This window comes from Dermacentor albipictus, chromosome 1, assembly GCF_038994185.2.
Source record: "Dermacentor albipictus isolate Rhodes 1998 colony chromosome 1, USDA_Dalb.pri_finalv2, whole genome shotgun sequence".
NCBI classification, from domain to species: domain Eukaryota; kingdom Metazoa; phylum Arthropoda; class Arachnida; order Ixodida; family Ixodidae; genus Dermacentor; species Dermacentor albipictus.
The window spans coordinates 268,248,656-268,271,938 of record NC_091821.1 but is presented as its reverse complement, the minus strand read 5'-3'; the positions used below and the strand labels follow the sequence as shown (position 1 = coordinate 268,271,938).

Sequence of the window (23,283 nt, the reverse complement as noted above, 5' to 3'; positions counted from 1 at the left end):
TACCCGACTGAATGGCGCACTGCTGACGACAAGCCCATTTGTTTACACTGCCGTCGAATCGGGCAAATTTCTCGCCACTGTCACAGTTGCTAGAGTTCCCCGGCTCAGACCACCTATACTCGCTCCTTTCGCCTAAGCGGCTCTTTCTCGTCTCTGGGCTGCACGGTCCAGCAATGCCACCACTGAACCTCCTGCACAGAATCGCCCCTATTCACGGTCACCTTTGCCCCAAAACACTGACAACCTCGCTCGTCCCAGCCTTGCTGCTCATATTCCCCGACTTCCTTTGGACACTTGCAGCTGCAAAACTACACAATGCAGTGCCTCTAGGTGACGCTGCATTGCCTCTACACTGCGAAATCTTCTACTGATGCTGCCCACTCATATGAACCTTCTTGACGTGCAAGTCGACGGTGTTCCTGTATCTGTTCTTAAAGACACTGGTGCGTATTTATCTGTCATGAGCACTGACCTTTGTTACCACCTGAAGAAAACACCCGCCCCGATGCCTGCTGTCTGCATCGCCGACGTCAGAACAGCTCCTGTAATTGATATGTGTGCCACCTGAGTCTCCTTCGCCGATTGCTCTACTGTCGTGCTCTTCACCATCATCACCCACTGTCCCCACAACATTATTCTCGGCCTGGACTTCCTCTCAATGCATTCCGCTCTGATAGACTGTTCAGCCCATACTCTCCGCCTCGACCTGCCTGTTCTGGACCCTGCTGAACCACCCTCCAGTTGCCTCAGATCTGTAGAATTTCTCGCTTGCCACCTTCGGCACTGACTTACGTTGACTTTGTTTCATCCCCACCTGTGCCCAACGGTCACTACTCCCTCGCTACTCCCATGCAAGACATTCTCCTTGCACACGGTATCATGGTACCTCATACAGTTTTATCTACTACGACTAATTGCGTCTGCCTGCCAGTTGTCAATTTTGGCTTGATGACGCAAGTGCTGCCACGCAGGATGTCTCTGGCCCAGCTTTGTGCCTTTGAGGAACACACAGTAGCATCTATTGTAGTAGACAGTTCAACTGACCCTACTCTAGCATCGCAGTCTGCAACTTGTACAGAGAATGATTGTACCAGACTTACTGTCCGAGCATGCTGATGAGCTCTACTGCATTCTTTTTTTATACCACAATTTTTTTTTACTTTAATGACCGTCCTTTGGCCCAAACAGCTGTTAGACATCGCATAAACACCAACAATGCCCCTCCTATCCTATTCATTGCCGCCTGTACTGAGCATCGCCGACTGAACGTCAAGTTATCCACTAAGAAGTTTGCTAACTGCTTGCCAAGAACATTATTGAACCTTCATGTAGTCCTTGGGCGCCACCTGTTGTCTTGGTGGAAAAGAAAGATGGCTCACGGCGATTTTGCTTGGATTATTGGCACCTTAACAAGGTTACAAAAAAGCATGTGTATCTCCTAGCTCGCATTCATGATGCCCTTGACTGCCTCCACGGTGCTCGCCATTTCTCTTCTATTGACCTTTGCTCCTGCTACTGGCGAATTGCCATGGACAATCTAGACTGCCAAAAGACCTCCTTTGTTACACCCGGTGGTCTTTATCAAGTCAAAATGATGTCGTTTGGTCTATGTAATGCTCCGGCCACATTTGAGCACATGATGGACTCCCTTCTTCGCGGTTGCAAATGGTCCACATGCCTGTGCTACTTAGACGACGTTATAGTATTCACCCCCAAATTCGCCAGGCAGCTCGAGTGCCTCTGAGCAGTCCTAGACGTTTTTTGTCGAGCCAGTCTGCAACTAAACGCATCAAAGTGCCCCTTTGGCCGTCGCCAGATTACCGTACTTAGACACATTGTTGATGCGAACGGAGTGCAGCTGGACCCAAGCAAAATACATGCTGTTACACACTTTCTTGTTCCTAAGTGTGTCAAGGATGTCCGTATCTTTATCGGCCTATGCTCGTACTTTCGCCACTTTGTGAAAAATTTTGCGGCCATCGCGCGACCTCTTACTGAGCTTTTGAAGACACCCCTTTCACAAGTGGGGTGATAATAACACCTCTGCGTTGTCGCATCTAATCAACCTTCTCACCATGCTGCCCGTTCTGGCTCATTTCGATCTTTCCGCCCCTACCACAGTCGGTACCGATGCTAGTGGCCACGGAATTGGCGCAGTACTAGCACAACGTCAATGCGGCAATGACCGTGTTGTCACTTACGCCAACAGGCTCCTCTTGACCTCCGAGCGCAACTATTCCATCACTGAGCTTAAGTATCTGGCCCTAGTATCCGACACTATGTTGCTGCCTGCGATTCCTGCCAGCACCGGAAAATGCCTCGGGTGTTGCCTGCCGGTCATCTCCACCTGATCACCGTCCCTTTGGAACTATTCTGTGTTGGATTAGGTATCTTCGGCCCCTTTCCTACGTCATCCTCTGGCAACAAACGAGTAGCCATTGCAACTCATTATGCCACCCGATATGCAATCACACGGGCTCTCCCGACCAGTTGCACCACTGACGTTGCAGGCTTTCTCTTGCACGACATCATCTTGCTTCATGGCGCCCTGCTACAGCTGCTTACTGACCGTGGTCGTAACTTTTTGTCGCAAGTTATCGAAGACATTCTACATTCCTGCTCCACTCAGCACAAGCTGACCACCTCATACAATCCTCAAACCAATGGACTGACAGAGCAGTTGAACCGTACCCTCACTGAAATGTTGTCCATATACGTTTCAAAGGGCCACCATGACTGGGACGTGGCCCTCCCTTACATTTGCCTACAGCTCTTCTTGCCATGACACCATGAGATTTTCTCCATTTTGTCTATTGCATGTTTGCAAACCGACTTTGCCATTTGATACTGAATTTCCTTCTGCTGCGACCCCAGCAAGCGAGTATGCGCACAATACCATCGCACTGGCGGACCATGCATGCCAGCTCGCATATACTCGACGACCGGCCTTGCAAACTACTCAGCAGCATCTGTACAGTGCCCACGACTGTGACATACAGTTCTCGCCTGGTGCGCTCGTGCTCCTGTGGTCACGCTCTCGTCACGTGGGACTTTCAGAGAAGCTCCTTTCCCGATACACGGGCCCCTACCACATGCTGCGCCAGGTGACGCCAGTGACCTATGAAATTGCTCTGGTCAGTTCTACCCCACCGTCTACTCTAGCATCCAGTGATGTGCACGTCAGTATGCTCAAGGCTTACTACACTGCTTCCGAGCCCGGCCCTTAGTTGCACCGGGACAGCCCTTTTGCCGCCGGGGGTAGTGCTACGGACCAGTATTCCCGATGTTCAATGATAATGATGAAGAGGCCAGTGGTGTGAAAACGACGACGATTGAATGACGTATTGAACTGTAAATATACTTGTATATAGCGTCACGTCTGCGTCTTCCCACATAACAATATGATAAAATACTTTGAAATCCGTGATGTCACACTGATGCGCTGGTGCTTGGCTTTCGAGGAGAAATAAAAAACAAAATGCATCTTTGACCTTCATTTTCTCTTGTACTAATCAACCTATTGCTACAATATTATTGATAATAGAGTTTTGAAAGATTGCTTTGCCAGTCTAAACTGACTTAGTGTTTCTCTTTAGAGTCCCTTTTAGAAATCACATTGCATTGTGTTTTGCTCAATTTTGAATTAAAGGATTTTCCGACACTTATATGCAAGTTATCACATATATTTCTAAAGGCTCACTAAGTAACAGCTCCTGAAGTTACTGTGTTTCACTTACAACATACGAAACAGTTTGAGGGCTTTAGTGCTATTTTACCTTGAATTTAGCCTTTTCTGCCTTGAGGAGTAAAAGTTTAGTTCTGAGGTGGATCAGCCTCAGTAGAGCATATAGAATACTAGTTCGGGAAATGAAGCTACGAAATAGTCCAGAAGCCAGGAGCCAAGTTAAACATTGGGTATTTAATTTTATATTTTTGTGTAGAGAAAAACAAAGTAGCAGGCACTATTCCACCAGGAAGAACCCTAAGCCACAAGCTCCATTCGTCATGTACTTTGTTCTCCCACTAATGTTGGGGCAGCTGCCCTACCCTGTATTTTTCGGGTTATTTATGTGCACATGCTGCCTGACTGAGAGTATCAGCCAGTGCTGTTTCTGGCCATGGTGGTGAATGTGGAGCTTTCTACTAAACTATAGGTCCCACATTTCTCCTTCTCATGCGTAAAGGTTATAAAAGCGTTGCACCATGCATTCTGTTTCAGCGTGGAGTCTTTGCTTGAAGCCCGACGTGAGGATCCTGAAGAGCTTCTCATTGCGCTTGGTTTTGGTGGACCTGTGCGGGATGAGAATCCAGTCTCGCGCATTCCTGAGCGCTTCTTGGCACACCCGTCACAAGCTCGGGGCGTTGATATGCGCCGTTTTGTCACGCACCAGGAGCAGCTGAGTCAGCGGCATGAAGCCGGCCTTCCAGGTCAGTTTGGTGAGGATGCGCGTTCCTGCTTTCAGCTGCGTGATGCCCAGATTCGCTGGCTACAACGCCGGGCCGTTCAGCGATTGCATACTCAGCGGTTGGTTGCTCGGCAGCAAGAGGCCGGGGAGGGCACCTGGCATGTTGCAACTGACCAGACTACAGCCATTGCCAACTGGTCTCCTGCAAGTGGTGTGCCAAGCATTTCTGTAACCTATGGTGGCACAACGATGACCTGGGAGGTTTACCTTGAAGGTCTGGAGCAGCACAACACGGCTGTTGAGGAGGATAGTGTGGCACTTCCAATTGGACACCGAGCTGTGCGGTCGAGCTTGGTTTGATGGGTGTTGTGTGATAGGCCGTTGGCAGTTCTTTCTGAAAACAATATTGAAAGTAATGCTGATCTGTGTAAACTTCTGTCATTCATTTGTCACACCTGGGGCTGTGGCTTTTAAATATTGCAAAAATACTGTTGGAAAAAAATTTCCCTCCTGAAACCTGGTTTACACTCTTGTGTTTATAGAGGTAACTTAAGCTTTACTTATTAGTAAAACTGTTATCTTGTTTTCTCTTGATCTGAGAACAAAGATGCACTGGCAGCTTGTTACTGTCATTATTATGGCACTCTTGCTTTGTGGTTTCTGTGGACGAATCGATATGCTGATATCCAGCCTCGCTAGTAGTGGGGTGACTCATTTAATGCAACATTCAGGATGATAGAACTTAAGAGAGAACAGTGTACGCAAAGCAGTATGTAAAGCACTTGAAGCTAATATTAAAGGCCAACTGCAACGAAATTTAGCTTTTGCTAATTTTGTTGTGAATGAGTAGTATATACCACTGAAACAATCTTAGCAAAGCTGCAGGACTGGCAATTGTATAGTTTTCTTGTTAGCAGCCTTTAAGCAGCACCTAAGTAGACGGTGCATGCACCTAGTGGTTGTCACTGAAGTAAGTCCCAGCACGTCGCCTCCAGGATTTTTCAGCGCACCATGGGTAGCAGCGAGTGTTGCCTTATTTCAGAGGTCATGCCGAGGAGCCGTGCATTCTAAGTTCTGTGTCACTTTTGTCGAGCAGTAATGACGGCAATTTTTTTTTTTTCAGTTTTGGCATCAAGACCAGCTATTTCTGCAAGGTTTTCGTGATATTTCAAATGTCAAATTTTCCACAGAGGCTACTTTATATCTACACTTTAAATAAGGCTTTTTAGGCAGTCCAAAATTTCGTTGCAGTTGGCCTTTAAAGGCTCAAGGCTGGCTTACAGCAGCAGACATAATTGCAATATGGTGGATCAAATTTTTGAAAGTATTGCTCTATTGTTATAAAATGTTCACCAGTGCATCTGTTGCTTCGTGCTGTTTAGCCCAAGTGGGATTTAAACCTATTTATATTCCGTTCTGTGTTACACTGCATCTTAGTAATACACCTGTGGCTTTCATCTCCACTTTTTGGCAGCAACACTAGACAGGTGCTGTAAAAGGTGCTTGATGAGGTGAGACATGCTACTGTGCTAAGCACAGTTGAGAGCAATGACATGTTGAAAGATTGATTGTTAGTGGCCTGCTCAACACGAACTATGACTAGCATTAGTGAAGTGTACAGAGCAGCTTACAAACTCCCAGTGTCTACTAATAATTTATAATTGCTTATGAAGTGTGGTAAAGGTTGGTTCATGGCATGCACTCTAATGCTTAAAGAGCAGCAAAGCTACACAGATGTCCTAGCTATATAACCCAGTTCTGCGGAGAAAAGGCTGCTGCTTTGCAAGTGCGTGGTCTTTGCAAATAGCATTGACCCAAGTGTCATTATGTCTTTCACATGCACAATGTCGGTTCAGTCGCGGGTACCATCTGTTTCAAGGAGCCACAGCTGCCGTGGCTACAGTGGTTTTAATCCCATGTGTACTGGTGTTGCATTAATGGGGGCTTGCCGGTGTCACTGCTCTTGTAGCTATGAGGGCCAAGGGAAGTTATCCTGGCCAGTCATGGTCATGCTGATAAACTGGGCAGTATCTTGTATGGATTTGATCTGCTGTATATCACTTGCTGCTTGTACGAAATTGAAGGCACTTTGTACAGAAGCCATATGACCTGATTCACGGAGGTACTGCATTATGTTGATGCCTTTGTGCCAGTGGCAGTCATTGACTGGCTTTCCTCTGCACTCCATTTAACTTATTTGTTCTTTAGTAAAGTAACGCTATGTCCTGAACTCTTGAATGCTGGATGATGCAAATAACCCACTGTGCTTCCTGCTAGATACTTGATGCAAGGGTAGAAAATGATTGTCTGAAGAGCTAATCACTGTGCATTATTTTCTGGTGCATTTAGCAAACTTCTTTTCCATTCACTCTACTCCTAAGATTCTAAAATAGAGGAGTACACTCAGGAGTAGAGTAGGTGAAATGTTGCACATGTAGTTCATTGCAAAATACTACAGGGCTAAAATGTGGAACTGGAGGCTTTTGGGAACTCGTGTAAAACAAAGATGGAGCCTCATCCTGGTACCGATACTTCTACAAGTCAACTCATCTTGATGAAGATTCATGTCCAGTTCAGATCCACCTTCTTTTGCTGCTTTCCTGGGAACATAGTGCAAGAAATCGTAGTTTTTAGCAAAAAAAGGACACATTTTCATATTTTTGTAGTTTTGCGTTCCTTCACCATTCAAGATTGTGTTATCAAAGTGATGCCATTCTGTGTTGCCATAGAAAACTATTAATTCATAATAATTAATGAGCTGACATCACTTGCAGGGCTCTATTGGGATAAGCACAGTTTTCAGAGTGTACTTGCAAAATGGGAAATTAACATATTTATGTGTGTCTACCATGATGAGAAAAGTTTTCACTGCCTTTCAAGCTAATCAGGAGACTAAGCATCTAGAATGCGATGGGAAGCATGCTGAGCTAGGTAGGTGAGGTAATTAAAATTGTATTGAAGTTCGATTTGTAAAACTATGTAGCCTCACAACATTGAAAGATAAAGGCAATGGTAAGTTGCCAGTTGTGCCCCAAAAACTCTTCTGTTTGCTTTGGGCAAACAAGGCAAACAGGAGCGAGCCTGTTGCATGCCTCTTGTAAGAGACTGGCTCATAATAATCTCCCTACTGATGCTACTACTGTGAGATATTGAAAGGGGTCCTGAACCACCCTCGGGCTTGGTGAAAAAACCCAGTCCGTAGACAACATATGCTGCCGTGAACATCTCAGCCAAATTTTGCAGTCCTGCGCGGTGCGTGGAGCTCACAAGCGGAGTGCAAAGTCACTCACCTTTTTCTCAAATGCTCTCTTTTCAACAGAAGCCTTCTCCTTACTAACTTTCGGCCGGCTGTATTTCGCGTGATGAAGAAATTGTGGTCATTGACCAAGTCAAGGTGGAAAAACAAAGATGTTTCGGGACCCGTACAGATTCCTTGACTATGTATTTTGTCATATAGCAGATTCCCATATGTGGCTTCAATTCCCAATAGCTGACATCAATCAAGAGGGGTGTTTGGATCAATGTACTTCTTCCTACTGTTACTGTGCATATTTATTGACTCCTTTTGATAAACAGGCTGAAGTAAGGGAAAATATGCTTTGGAATTTCACTAAGAATTACATACTTCCAGAAGAAGGGGACTATTGTCTGCTCATGCTCGGCTGCGGCCGCCTGCGTAGGAATTAAACTTTGACCTCCCTGCTTATCGGTGTCATTGCCATCGGGTCTCGCTGATTTTGACTAGTTTGGACACTCAGCTAGCCTCAAACCATGCGAAACTTAAGGTCAGACCACACGCACGCTTGCCAGCATGCGCTCGCTTTTAGCTAGATGCCTTGGCACACTATGCTTCGCATTGAGCAATTGACGGCACTTCAATATTCAGCAGTTAGATGTGGCTACTATCCATCGGTTAAGCTAGTGCAGGATAAAGCCGGTCTGCACCACATACTAGCATGGCCAGACTGGAGTACACGAGTGTGGGCACGCACTCAAGCCCTGTTATGCACAAAGCAAACCCTGTGCATACGCACTACAGTTGCATGTAGCTCTGCAGTCTGCTGCATAGCATAGATACCACAGCCGCTGAGGGGTGCCATGACGAGTTCATCTGCTGAGCGCACTGTGGCTCGCTGAGGACAGCTACATTTAGTGCATTATAAGTACCAAAATTGGAAACATGAACATACGTGTGAACATCTAAAATCAAACTTCAACTGCGCACGAATTGTGAGTATGCCCTGCTCCCTCAGAGTATTGGTGTAGCCAGGAGAAAAAGGGGGTGGTTGAAACCCTCCTAAAATTTTTTGACGAATCCCCCCTTCCCCCCTTTCCCACAGAACAAAAAGTTTCAGGAAGTGGGCTTCAGAAGAGCGACATGGATACATGGATGAAAGGGAAAGCTTGAATGTGAAAGCAAGGCGAGGGCTAGTGGCGGTCCGGGAAGCTGTCGTGGGGGCAATCCTTTCTCCCATGCACAGAACATTGCAGCCCCACTCGTAGCGTACTGCTACCTCATTCCAGATCGTGTTAACCATAACTGCTGAGGGGGGATCAGCTCTAAAAAAAATTATTGGGATCCCGCGCACTGTGGGAATCAATGTAAGCGAAGCTTTCTGTGCTGTTTACTTTGATTGACAATAATTACCACTGATGTTGATGGTGAATGTTTAATTTCTTCCACATGTAGTCGAACACGAGAGTGGCGAATTGATGTTAAACATTACTTTGCATACACCACTGCTTGTCTGCATAGTACACGCAACACACAGGGGGAGGTGTTCGTTTGAGGCATTGTTGTGTGCCATACTTTATAACCTTCGAGAGGGTTGAGCATAGTTATCGTCTTACATGGTACATTGCATCGTGGCAAAAGTATTAACAATTATTGAATTCTGGGCTGTGAACCACAATCTGATTATAAGGCAAACTGTAGTGGCAGATTCTTGATTAATTTTGACACTGTGGTATTCTTTAACGTTTCCCTAAATCTATGTGCACGAGCTTTTTTTTTTATTTCGCCTCTGTCGAAATGCAGCTGCAGCGGTCTGGATTATACTTGCGATCTCAAGCGATGCCATAGTCGCAAAGCTACTGTGGCGGGCATAGAAGTGTTGATTTGTCGTGTGATCACTTCCGTAGTGTAGCCAAGATGCTAAGGTGTTTTAATGTGGCTCATCTTGTGCACACACTGTGTAAGTTGTCTGCTTGACAAATTTGCATGGTGTTTATTTTTTAGAAATAGCAGAAACTTACCATATTGTACTCTGAATTTAAATTTATCCCGTTTGCCAGCAACTGCTGTTGTGTCTATGGTAGTAGCATTTCCTTGCCGTCTCACGTCCCTTTTGCCAAACAAAGAGTGGCAAAGCTGTTACTCACTCGTTTCACAACTGCGTCAGTTCTACCCATTATCTGCCACCTCCCCTCCCCACCCTCCTCTCTACCATTCTATCTAGCTTCCCTCTGGACTTGCACGTTAGTAGAAAGCAAGCGCTGAAATTTCTGCAATGCTTTTGCGAGGGTCACGGATAATTACAGCTGTCAAGAGGCTAATGTGGTGATGCCCAGGGAGGTCCAAAGGGTATTGTGCACATTTGACGTAGTGAAAAAGTCCAAATTAGTTTCTCACGTCGCCTTTCCTTTCTACTGCGCTCTGTCATGTACACACGCTCTGAACTACCCCCTGACGTGGTGCGCAAGACGGGAACAGCAGCAGCAGTAGTGGAAAAGTCGAAGGAAGAGGCAAAGCAAACTTCACTTAAATTCCACATGCAGATAAAGACGGGACGAGCGCGTGCACAAAACTTGGGGAGGCATTATTGCTCCCCACCAGGCCTTCATGTCGTCGAAGAGCTTCGCATTTCTGGCACTTGACTGAATTGTCAACCATGCTGTGCGGAAGATAAAATTTTGAAAATATTGTGACTTGCTTGTCTAGGAAACGCATAATAAGCAACTCCCCCTTTTTTTCTTTTTCTTTCCCTTGTCTCTGACTTTCATTAATGTTAATAAACTTGAGAAGAGCTTGCTGTCACGCTATAGTTTGTACACGCTCTTAAGAATGAAAACAGCGCAAAAAACGGGATGAGAAAGAAAGTCCTACAGAACATTGATTTGCGCACTGCAAAATATATCAAGGATGGGGTTACTGGTCCAGGGGGGCTAAGAAGCCACCGCAACAAACAGATGGGAGGGCAGGTAGGTGAATGGCCTTGAAGTCCACGCAGAAACAGATATATAGGAATGTTAGGGGTCGCCGCACCATTTAAAAACCCGGTGATTTTTTAAGAGTGTGACAGTGGCTAACGGAAAAGAATTTTAAGAAGGGGAGGGGTGTATCGACCGGGTCCCGGTCAAAGAAACCAACATCAGGCGTGTCAAGACAACAGTGAACCCTTATGTTTATTGCGCTGGGCATTTTATACGAGAGCGAGGGAAAGGAGTAGTGGAAATAGAAGGCAAGGAAAGACACGTGTCGTTCCAGCATGCCAAGATAGCTTGTGCTCGTTGAACTGATACGATACATCTTCCCCTTCAATGCCGTTGGTTTGTCTGCTGGAAGTTTTGATCGTATCCCAGACGTTCAGGAGGACGGGTGTGATGCAGCGACCTTTGTTGTGGCAGAACTTGTTGCGAAGGTGGCTGCATACAACTAACTTGTTGCGAAGGTGGCTGCATACAGCTTGTCACTGGCGCACTTTAGTCGGATGTGCGAGATTCTAGAGAGGCCGGAACCTGGCCTTCATGGCAATACTCTTCGTCTGTAGTGTCCTCAAAAGGTTCGCTCGTTGCCAAGAGGTGCTGCCGATTACGGCGTAAGGTGTTATGGTCCTGCGTTTCCACGTAGAGGGAACGTGGTCCGACTGATCCAAGCACTTTGGCTTTTCGTGCCCATGCCGTCCCCTTTATGCGAACGACGTCGTTGCTCCTGAGGCCAGGAAGTATGCGCCTGTTGTGCTTGCCCTGCTTGTGCTTTCTGACTTGCGTGGCAGCAAGGGGTCCGAAGTCCGGTATGGGCGTGCGCAGACGTCTTCCTTGCAGCAGCTCCCCTGGTCAGCGGCCATCCTCCAGGGGACTTGCTCTGTAATTCAGGACGCCAAGCCAAAAGTTTTCATTCGCATCCTTTGTCTTTTTTAGAATGCGCTTTATTATCTGTACACCTTTCTCGGCAAGACCGTTTGACTGAGGGTACTCAGGGCTGGATGTGACATGTTTGAAATCGTACTGCTGAGCAAATAGCGCAAATTCATGGCTGGCAAACTGTGGGCCATTATCTGTGCAAACTTCGGTCGGTATACTATAACGAGGAAATATGGCCCCCAATTTTTGTATCACAGAACTGGCGGTGGTATTAGACAATAGTTCCACGTCAGGGAAGTTCCACATGGAGTCATAGGCGCACAGGTAATATTGGCCGCCGTACTGAAACAAGTCAACACCAACACGGTACCAGGCTTGTGTGGGTGTTGGGCGCAAGATGAGTGGTTCTGACTGCTGCTTATACGCATAAGTCTGGCACACTGGACATTTGTGGATTAGCATTTCAATGTCAGCATTTAGATTTGGCCAGTATGCTAACTGCCGTGCTCGGGCTTTGCATTTTCCAATGCCGAGATGCCCTGCATGAATGCGCTTTAATATTTCCGAGCGCATGCTACTTGGCACTACGACCTTCGTTCCTTTCAAAAGGATGTCTTTACTATAGAGGGCTAAGAAGCAACAGGCTTTAGCAGACTTTCCACAGCACACCCCTGCCCAAGCTTTTGTAGTACCTGGTTGAGATATATGTCACGCTCGGTCTCACTTGCAAGCCTTAAAGCGTTTCTTTCACTTACGAGTGCCGATACTACGGTGACTCCGTGAACTTCGACGTCACTTGTAAGCGAGGCTGTGTCATCTTGAGGAGCAGGTGCCCGGGAAAGCATGTCTGCCACCACCATCTGCTTTCCGGGAACAAAAGATAAGGTGTAATTATATTTCAACAACCGCAGAAAGAAACGTTGTACTCTTGGCGGCATATCAGCAATGGCTTTTTTTTGTATGTCAATTAATGGGCGATGGTCGCTCTCAAGGATGAACGGGTGACTGTATACAAAGTGATAAAACTTTTCACATCGGAAAACTAACACCAGAGATTCCTTTTCGATTTGCGAATAGCGTTGCTCCGATTCGCTCAGAGCTCTTGAAGCGTAAGCCACAGGCCTCCAGCTACTTCCGTGACGTTGCATCAGAGCCGAGCGGACACCGTACTGAGAAGCGTCTGATGTTATCTTTGTTTCTCTGCCAGGCTCGAAAATTGCTAGAAGTGGCGATTTACCGAGCTCTTTACATATAGCCTCCCACTCGCTCTCATGATTCAGCGTCCAGTCAAACACAACATCGTTTTTTAGCAATGAATGCAAAATGGAAGTGCGCTGAGAGAGCGACGGCACATATTTGCTAAAGTAGTTGACAACGCCCAAGAGCCTTTGTACCGCTAGCTTGTTCTGTGGTGCCGGCATCTTCAGCAGAGCTTTGACCAAAGCAGGGTCAGGACGTATGCCCCTGTTGCTGATAATGTCACCAAGAAATAAGACTTCCTCAGCAACGAACAGGCATTTTGAAGCATTAAATGTTAGCCCCGCTTTTGCTGCTGCTCGTAACGCATTTCTCAGCCTGCCATCGTGTTCTTCTCTGGTAGCGCCCCAAATGAGCACATCATCCACATATACACGCACACCTGGCAGGCCATCGAATATCTCATTGAGCGCCTTCTGAAACACTTCGCTTGCTGATGAAATGTTAAAGGGCAGTCGAAGAAACCGATAACGGCCAAATGGAGTTGCAAACGTGCATATTTTGGAAGACTGCTCATCCAGAGGGATCTGATGAAACCCGGCGTTACCGTCAAGGCGAGAAAACATCTTCGCGCCTGCAAGCTCCGCTTCTATGTCTTCTCGGCGGGGCATCTGATAATGCTCCCTCTTAAGGGTTTCATTAATTTTTCTTGGGTCCATGCATACCCGCAACTTGTCTTTTTTTTAAGCACGATGACCAGTGGGCTTACCCAATCTGTCGGGCTGCTGACTTTTTGAATGATGCCCTTCGCTTCCATTCGTTGTAGTTCCACACGGAGAGGTTCTCGGAGCGCCAAAGGCACTCGTCTGGCTGGCTGGATGGCGGGCACAGCATCCTCGCGAAGAGTGATCCTGTACTCGCGCTGTACACGGCCTGTTCCCTTAAAGAGCTGCGGAAATCCCTCGACGACCGCTGAGCTGCTGCTCGTTGTTATGGCATCAACATTCCGCTTGATAAGCCCGAAGTCCTCTGAGGCTTTTAGACCAAGGAGGGCGCTGTGGTCTTTCTTAACAACGAAAAAGTCAGTGTATATCTTACGGTCACCAATCGTAACGTGCATCGAAAATCTGCCGAGCTGTTTGATGACGCTGCCGCTATACGACCGTAGAACTGCGTGACTTGTCTTCAGCGAACCGGCTTTCAATTTTCGAAAAAGCGACAGAGGTATAAGGTTTGCGTGAGACCCTGTGTCAATCTTGAAGTTGATGTCCTTGCCTTCAATATTTGCCGTCATGATCCAGTCCTGGTCACTGATAATATTACCGATGGCGATGTCCAACACATTGAAATCGTCGTTTTGGTCCTGAGTCTTAAAATCGTGCTGTACCTCATGGACGGTTTCTCTTGTTTCGCAGCATGATGCGAAATGGTTACGCCCCTTGCATAAGTAGCATGTTTTCCCGTAGGCTGGACAGTGTCGTGCTGCATGTGTTCGGCTGCAGCGTAAACATTTAAACGCTTGCCGTGGTCCTTGCGCAGCGCTTCGGCTTGACGATTCTACAAGCACATGAAGTTCCCCGTCTGTCTTCTGCCACAGCACGTTCTCGCGTGCTGACGTTTCCACTGCCTTGCATAGAGCAGCAGCTTTATCCAGGGTGAGCAACTTGTCCATTAGCATCTTCTCTCGAAGCTTCTGGGAGTTAGTACCAAATACAATTTGGTCCCGCACCATCTTGTCCATCATCGTTCCGAAGTTGCAGAACTGTGCTTGTCTCTTCAGCGCGCAAAGGAACTGTTCAAAAGGTTCAGCTTCGTTCTGGAGTCGAGAGCGGAAGACGTAACGCTGGTGAATTATGTTTTTGTTACTCGACGTAGTATTCCTCAAGTTTACCTATGACAGTCGCATAGTCTTGCTTGTCCTCGCCTTCGCTGAACGTGAAGCTATTGTAAACTTCGAGGGCCTCCTCACCAGCCACGCTGAAGTGCTGTCTTCGCTGCCTCTGACCTCGGTTTTTCAGAGCATTCCGTGGCTGCCAGAAAGAAATCAAACTTTTGCCTGAACAGCTTCCATGTCCTTCCTCCGTTGGTCGCCAGGCCCAGAGGTTCCGGTGGCTTTACATACTCCATGTCCTTGGTCTTCTGTTGCAGGTATATAGGGCTTCAGCATCCCACTTCTGACACCACGTATCGACCGGGTCCCGGTCGAAGAAACCAACAGCAGGCGTGTCAAGACAACAGTGAACCCTTATGTTTGTTGCGCTGGGCATTTTATACGAGAGCGAGGGAAAGGGAGTAGTGGAAATAGAGGGCAAGGAAAGGCGCATGTCGTTCCAGCGTGCCAGGATAGCTTGTGCTCGTTGAACTGATATGATACAAGTGGGGTGATGGATATGAGTAGAGGGGGGGGGGGGACGTGCATGAAAGGCATCAAGAATGAAGTTGACAGATAACTATGGACATAGGGAGAATGTCTTGTCACTGCCTGATCGCTTAACAGCAGACGGCTGTGGCCATTTGTCTAGCTGAAGCTCCCCTACCCCGTCATAACACGTACTGCTTAATTTCTGTGGGGAGCCCATCCTAACTAAACGTCTCGGCAGTTTTCAGAATAGATGGACGTCAGGAGACACAACACTTTCAAATCTCTCGTAGCTAGTGGCCCTTATTTCACTGCAAACTATGGATGCAGTAATTTTCACAAAGGCTTCTAAACAGGAAGCAGCCCTGCTTCAGATTGTCTGCCTCATAAGTTCCAGAGTGTGATAAAATAACAATATGCATTGCGTGATGAATATAATACCATGATCGTAAGTTACTTCCAAACATCTCTTCAAACAAATCAGGCAGCAGGTCACTGAAAGTGAGTAAAACTTGTGTCATATGATACTATCTAAATTCTAGCGCAAAGCTTCGTTCCTGTATTTTTAAATCTAGAATAATATAGCATGCCCACAAAGCCCAAAGTGTGATTCAGTGATAGGTGACTTGCAAAATAGTGCCCGCCCTCTTTCTGTGTGTAGCAGTGGCTGTACCACTTACTAGAAGAACGTGCTGGAAAACAACAGTTATCTCCACTGTTACCTGGGCTGCAGCATGTCTGGCCTGCAAACAAGAAGACATAGTGCGCTGTCTTGGTTTTATTTGGTTCTGTTTTTAGCACTGTTTAGTTTTCCAAGTCATGTACCAGCTAGGTCATCAACATACATTGTATAAGTGCATAAATTTGTAAATGAATTTTAGTTTTTCTGAATATTATCATTTTTAAAACTAACATAAGGATGATAGCATAATTTGATGCGAAGTGGCTACATGCCTTAGCAATGAAAACCTTTTATCAGCAGTTAAGCCATAGTGTTGTTTCGGCAATGCAAAAAGTGCATCCTATTGTCAAGGCATTATTGTCTGGAGAGTGCTAGGAGTTTGTCTTTGCGTGATGTAAACACACACACGCACGATGTGTGTGTGTGTGTGTGTATATATATATATACATATATATATATATATGAGAGAGAGAGAGAGAGAGAGAGAGAGAGAGAGAGAGAGAGAGAGAGGTGAAGGAGGGGGAGGAGTGATAGTTGTCGGCGATAACCCCCCCCCCCCCAAATTTCTGGTTATGCCACTGTGTCGTAGCCTTTGCAGTGCAAGGCTGTGAAGAAGGAGCGGGAACGCCACAAAGGGGATCATAGGTGACCTCCGATTGCCAATAACTCTGCTTCTGCTGAATGCATTGGAGTACTTTTTGTAGCAAAGTATTTCTGAAATAATCCATATTAACCCTCTGAGGGTCGATTTTTATCGCCATATGCTACCGCCCAGGGTCGATTTTGTTTATTGCAGATTCCGATTCATCTTAGGGACTTATATCGAAAAAAATTTGCCGTAATTTTTCTAGGGTGACCGTAAAGTGAGAAAGAAATATTTTGCATTGGTATATATGCACTCTATTCATGAATAACAACAATATAAAAGGAAATAAACTTATCAAAATTTAAAATTTGATGCATTTTTATGCACATAGTTCAAGGCTTTGAAAATCTGCACACGAGAATATTTTGCTAGCCTCAAACGTTTCTGCTCTTACACTAATACGTACGTCCGTAGCGTAATCGAACTGCGTAGGTGCGCGCACTCAAGAAAACTGTTTGGTTGTGTGCCCACCAAAAAAAGCAACACGTGTGACAAACTTCCGCTAATCTTCATCTTATTGCCTACCAGCTAGGGCAATTAATTTTCGCGAGTCTTAAAAAAAAAGAAAAGAAACGGAAACGCACGCATGGCGGCATCCTTCCTATGCGCACCCCCTGTGAGCACTAAACGAGCGAGAAACAAGCGGTCGCCCTTTAAGCGATTAGGAACGAGATAGCCATCACTTTTGCAAGCGCAAAGAGCCGAAACCGCCCATGAAACAAAATCCAAACGGCCGCTTGTCCACCCGCACGCCAACGCGCGAGCGGTAGTATATAGATGCGCGGGAGCAAACTAGTGCTAAAACAAACCATGCAACGAAAACCGAGAGAGGGAGGCGGGCGAGAAAAATTCCCTGTTTCCCCACATAGTGGCAGCACATGACAGAAAAGAAAAAGTTAGGAAATTGGCGCGCTTTTTAAATGTACAGACTGTGCTGTAAATATACGGCATCGACCATTTTTGGACTTGTTCGCGGCGCTGTATATTTACGTCATTGACCATCAAAGAGTTAACTTCAGATGCATTTCTCGACTTTGATAAAAAGTGGTTGACCCGCTGCGGTGCTTTAGCGGCTATTGTGTTGTGCTACTAAGCACGAAGTCATGAGATCAGATCCCAGCCGTGGTGATCACGTTTCGATGGGGACGAAATGCAAAAGTGCCCGTATCCCATGCATAGGGGACACGTTAAAGATCCCCTGATGGTCAAAATTAATCCGGAGTCTTTCACTACAGCGAGCCTCAACATCAAATTGTGGTTTTGGCACATGAAACCCCAGAATTCAATTCAATTCAATTAAAAAATGGTTCAAGGCCCTTTTAAGCTTCCGTGCCTTCAACAATAGTGGTATGACAACCATGATCTTATCTGATAGGAGGGTCACCACACTGGACAGTTTCTGAGTACTGCAACAGCCCAGTGTATGCTGTCTGGTTTGAGCGCCTTTTGTAAAAGGCCATATTGTTGTACTTTTGTGTACCCAAATTCCAGAAATTGTTGCTGTAATTGATGGATGTTGGTGAGGGTATTGATTTTCTAATTCATATTGCCTGTAAATGCAGTGTAACGCTGGGAGGGCAGCTTGTACATCCATGGTTATTGTGGGTAGATTGAAATGCCTGTGGACCTTGCAATTGCATGTCAAAGCCATGATGTAAATTTTACAATGCCCAAAAGCATTACCTTGAAAAAATGCAAGATTCTAGAAAGTCAACAGTATGCTCGTTGTAAGATTCAAGAAGGGTGTACTGACTAAAGAATAATTGGAATAGTACTTCAAAGACTTGGAACTTGTTTTTTCTCACTTCGAATTTTTTCTTCCAGTGATAATTTATAAAAAAGATATTGTTTTACGCTAGCCAAGACATATTAATTACAGGCCACTTGCTGAGACAAAGCTTTGTGTAAAAGATATTGTGATTATTTTAGGTTCTTTCATGATAAAATATGTGAAATTTCAAGGCAAAGGGGAAGAGAGAAAGTAATATCGTCTAAGTACTACTGACTTCTTCGTTTTGTTTGGACGACATTTGAAGGAGGGTTTCAGCTTTGAGAAACACTCAAATGACAGAAAATTCTAGAGTAATGTAGACTGGGCTTTGCTGAAGTGATCTGACATGTTTAAACATGGAAGACTTTCTTGCCATGACCAAAAAATTCTTTTCAAAAGTAAACATAGTCACTTATGCCTTGTACAAGCTGTAGCCTGTGTAAAGATTGATCTCCAGCAATTAAATTTGATGTAGAGGCATATGATATTGCTGTAAATTAACTCTCGAAATTTTTGTTAAAGTCTAATAAATGCTGTAATTTTCTCCCCTTAGTGCAACATTATATCTTCCAGCCTGCAAAGTCTTGCAGTTAAACAATGTGTCTCATCTTTAGAGCCAGGTGATTATACTGTTTACATTGTAAAAAAATCCTGCAGTCTTAGCTGCAGTGGGAGTGACAAAAGGAATAGCAAGCTTGTGTACACAGTGTTGGAAAATGCATGGCAGTGCTTGTGATGTTAATATGACACCCAGATTAATTTTCTTTCATTTGAGTAACTAGCAGACTGTAACATGGGATATCTTTCATTAGTTATTGAAAAGTTCATGATGTCCTGTGTTTATATACAGTGCATAGGAACAAGGCATGACTGCTGTTGCTGCTGGCAGAAAAGCATCATCACAATATAACATCTTTCTCAGCCAGCCGTACAATTTTTGAAATGTGTCACCATCCTGCATAAAAAGCCCATGAGAGCAGTTGATGTCAATGCCCAACTTTATTGTCGGCTTGAGCGTGAGAGAGTAAGAGATTTCTCTTATGCCAACTGCTTGTGTCAACTGCGGAGCATTCGTAATCAGCTATGAGCATGAGGCTGCTGGACGGAATTTCAGTTTATTAACTTCATTGACACATGCAAAAATTGGGCTCACTTTGGCCACAGAACAGTTGCAATAGTCTCGTTAGTCTTATCTGCATATAGGTGTCAGTCATTGTTCCTTGGTTTTCTACTGTATATGATGAGGTGAGTGTTGCAGACTGTATTGTTGAAATGACAATTGCTTGGGGCACTGAGATGCCAGATGCTGGCCACTAAGCTCACAATTGATTTCTGCTAGGATACACGTTTTCTATCAGCAGGATGTCTTGAGTCCTCTTAAGCTACACTGACATTTAAGTGACCTCTTTGATTTTAGTGTCCTATAACTTAAAATTTATTTAGTACTCCTCAGCTAGTGCTGCTTAACCCGATGCAAGTATCATCAACTAAATGTCTTCTTGCTTACAGGTTATTTATTCCCTTTCTTGTTATGATATAGTATTTAGTTGTATAATTTAATGTAAGCTGAAAAGTTTCTGAGAGGCATCATATTTAAAGAGCTTTAAAATATCTCAGCAATGACACAAGGTTGCTGTTAATGTTAGCATTGATCTTGTGTTCTAGCAGCATTAAATTGAGTAACAATACAAGTATACAGAGAAATTAGAGCCACATGGCTCAAGGAAGTTTGGGTGGAACATAATATTTTTCATCTTGATTTCCACAGACCTGTTACATGCAGGGGTTCCCAGACTTTTTGGCCTTGAGAATCGCATCATCTCTCATTTAGTGCCTAAGAATGCTTTTGCCACTCCCTTCCTCCTGCTTACTTGCCTGTGGCTGCTCGTGGAGTTTACACAGTGACTCAATTGAATAGGTCTAGAGTGTGTATCACATAGAAGAAATAAGAACAAAAATCTGGCAGATATGCAGAATCCTCTCTCCTTCAAGCTGTGAATCGGTGTGGCTCAGTAGAAGTCATGGCCAGTTTGTTGTCTGCTATACATTTGAACCTCAATATAAGCAAGTCATAATTGCAGCTGAATAATTTTTAGGTTGATTTTTTTGTATTGTGGCTTCCATGTTATTAACAGTACAGTTACTTTCTATATGCTATTATATAACGGTTCTTTTTTCTAGGTTGTTGTGAATTAATCTGTTTTTGTAAAGTTCTGGCAATAATTTAAAAACTGAAATGCTCAGACACGATTTGTGCAGTCATGTGAGTTAAGCTGTAGCAAGGCAGTGCTGCTGCAGGGGGAGCATGATGATGTTGATGACATGACTGTCGGTTTATAGTAGGCAGCCTAGATGAAGCTTAGCTGTGTGGAACATTCTTTTTTTTTTTCCACCTGGCACGCAGCATGTGCCAGCTAACTTTCTGCTCCTGCTGATACCCACACAGTGGCAGCAACAAGATGGAAAATGCCTCTGATGAGCACTGCCTTTTGGCCATAACATGATTAGACAACTTACGTCAGAAAATGGATATCATGATGAAATTATGCACAAAGCCAATTCATTTTGTGCACAAATGCGTAACTAGTTATTTTGCTGCATTTCGAAGCAGTCAGATTGCTCATCACAATGCTTAGCCTAAAAATGCTCGTATTGTTTGTCTATAGCATGTCTTGTGTTGAAATGCTTTCGTGTGTGCTTATTTGAGCTAAGGTAGAAAGCGAGATATGTTGAAAGCAAGCTGGCCTGTGTGAAAACTGCAATGCTGATGCCAGTGCATGCATATTGCATGCGAAAATATACCCATAGTCTTTGTTAGTGTGCTGTCAATCTTGCTTTTCGTGTGCTGGACGCAGGAGTTGGTCATACAGGCACTGTTAAATTTTGCAGTTGCTCTCAGCTTGCATAAGCCCACATCATGTTCCCACTTGCATATTTTCAAGCATCCCCACTAGCAGGATTGCAAAATGCACATTGTGGGCACTGACGAAGTTGCTGTGCCACCAAATAACACAACAATGCATTTTCTTTGTCAGTGTGTGGCATGAGTCTTTCTCAAGTTTGTCAAGCTACATGTGGAGTATGTGAAGGCTTTGTTAAAGAGGTAATTCTAGGCAAAATTATCTTAATTTTGAAAACCTATGTTGAAATGAAGAGGATGCAGGATAGGTGGTGAACATGATTAGGTGCTTATGGAACTCAGAATCGCCACCTGTGACACCTATGTAGTCTGGGAACCTCTGTTGTAGCTTGTGTCACATTTTTAGACAGACATTTTGTTGTCTCATGTTTCATTTTTGTTGCTGTTGTTGTGGTTTGATCATTTTTATTATGTGTATATTTATAATGTGTAAATATGGTGCATGATAGCAAGGTGCTTTCTTTACATTTCATGGTGTCCTTTATTCTTAATAGTATGGCTTTGCTGGTCAAGAGAAAACTAGTAGTAGGAGTACTGTTCTATGGCCTTGTTTTGAATTACAGAAAGCTAAGCTAGTTGGTAAAGGTTCATAATACAAAGAAGAGGTAAGGCGTTCGTGTTGTCCACTTCTCTTTCCCTTGTGTCCGTGTCTGCACGCCTTACCTCTTCTTTGCCTTATGGCCTTGTTCATGCTGTTTCAAGCTGTTGTAGCTGCTGGCATAATGCTAGCTCTTTTCTTAAGCCTTAACGTTATTTAAAAAATGCACTGTGGGTTGCAACTCTTGCTCAGTTACATTGTAGTACCTACTATGTAGAATACGCATGTCGCATCTCTTGGTACACAGCACCCCATGTGCATTCATCATATGCATTTGTCAATGTATGTATGTGATAAGTGGTCAGCAGACACTGATACACACATGTACTGTTGCTCCTTCATTCCTGTTTGTTGTACTCCTTCTGCTTATCAGCAAAGGCTATGACGTGTGTGTCTAATGATTAAGTCAGTGAGGCATTCACCTTTGAGAAGTGTACCTCAGTAGACTGGAGTTGCACCAGATAAGGGTAGTGTGTGTTATATACTTCCTGGCTGTCTTGAATCTTCTCTTTCTGAGCGTTAAAGGTTGGAAGGTTTGCTAATACTTAAGAATTTAAGTGTTCCAGAAGGTATGATCAGAATGTAAAACTTAAGAGGTTGATGATTTTTGTAGTTACGTACAAAGCTCCACTTTGACTTATGCTGTGAGAGCAGATGTTGAGAGAATCCATGAAAGTTCATATAATATGAAATAGTGAATAAAGGGAAAAACAGACATCCACCTGCTCGTAGCAGTTGCTACAAAGGAAACCCATACGGGTTCCTCGAATGTACTCCAAAAGGCACTTAAGTACTCGAAAAGGCACTTAGTTTCAGCACATATTTTAAGCACCTATAGAGCAGGTCAGTGCTACAGTTTGCCTACTGGAAGATGCTGCAAGATTAACTCCTCTTGATTGTGGCTACCAATGTGCTCATCCTCATGCTTCTTTCAAGTGCAATTAACGAGTCATGCACTGGACAGTAACCGAGTGAACAGGCCTACCTTTATCACTGCAGGCTGAAGAAAGCCATCGGCATTTTAATGTAGTCAGTAAAGTATTGATTGTATTTAATGCCAGGTATTGTGTGCCTCAATGTTATTTCATATAGTTCCTTAACAAGTGGTTGCTTGGAAAACTCAACTGAAGTAATTGTTTACATGGGCCATCTACCTTTGATTTGAAAGGGTATTGACACCAAATTTTTGTGCCTCAGTTTTTTTGCTTCAAAGTAATAGATAAATCAGTACTGAAGACCTGAAGTCTGTTTCTATCACATGCAATGTATGCTTATATGATCTTTAATGCGACCAGTTTAAAATGTATGCCAAGTACAATGTGGCTTCATACCACAGGTAATTTAGTATGGTGATCACATGGCATCACAACTGATGTGCTTGCCTGTCAGCATGGTGCAGTGGTTTGAGACCATACTAGTCTGCCAAAAGCTGGATGTGCTGAGGGAATGTGCATTGAGCCCTGTGCTGCCGAATTTGACCTTCCCTTCTGGGCTGCCTAGGCTTTTTTTAGGGCTGTGCAAGTATAAAATCAATCTCTAAGTGAATTCGAATAATCAAAACCAAGTGTGAATCAAATAGAATATTTTTCAAATATTAACAACATTGATTTTGCAAAAATGC

General features: G+C 44.6%; 1 protein-coding gene across 1 annotated transcript in view; it reads left to right on the top strand.

Annotated features, from left to right (window-relative positions):
- olf186-M (Ki-ras-induced actin-interacting protein-IP3R-interacting domain olf186-M) overlaps positions 1–23,283 on the top strand; it is a 123,494-nt gene that overhangs the window by 56,432 nt on the left and 43,779 nt on the right. The window contains exon 9 of the mRNA XM_065449872.1: positions 4,220–4,428. Coding sequence (XP_065305944.1) covers positions 4,220–4,428 — 209 coding nt within the window. The remainder of the gene's footprint in view (positions 1–4,219; positions 4,429–23,283) is intronic.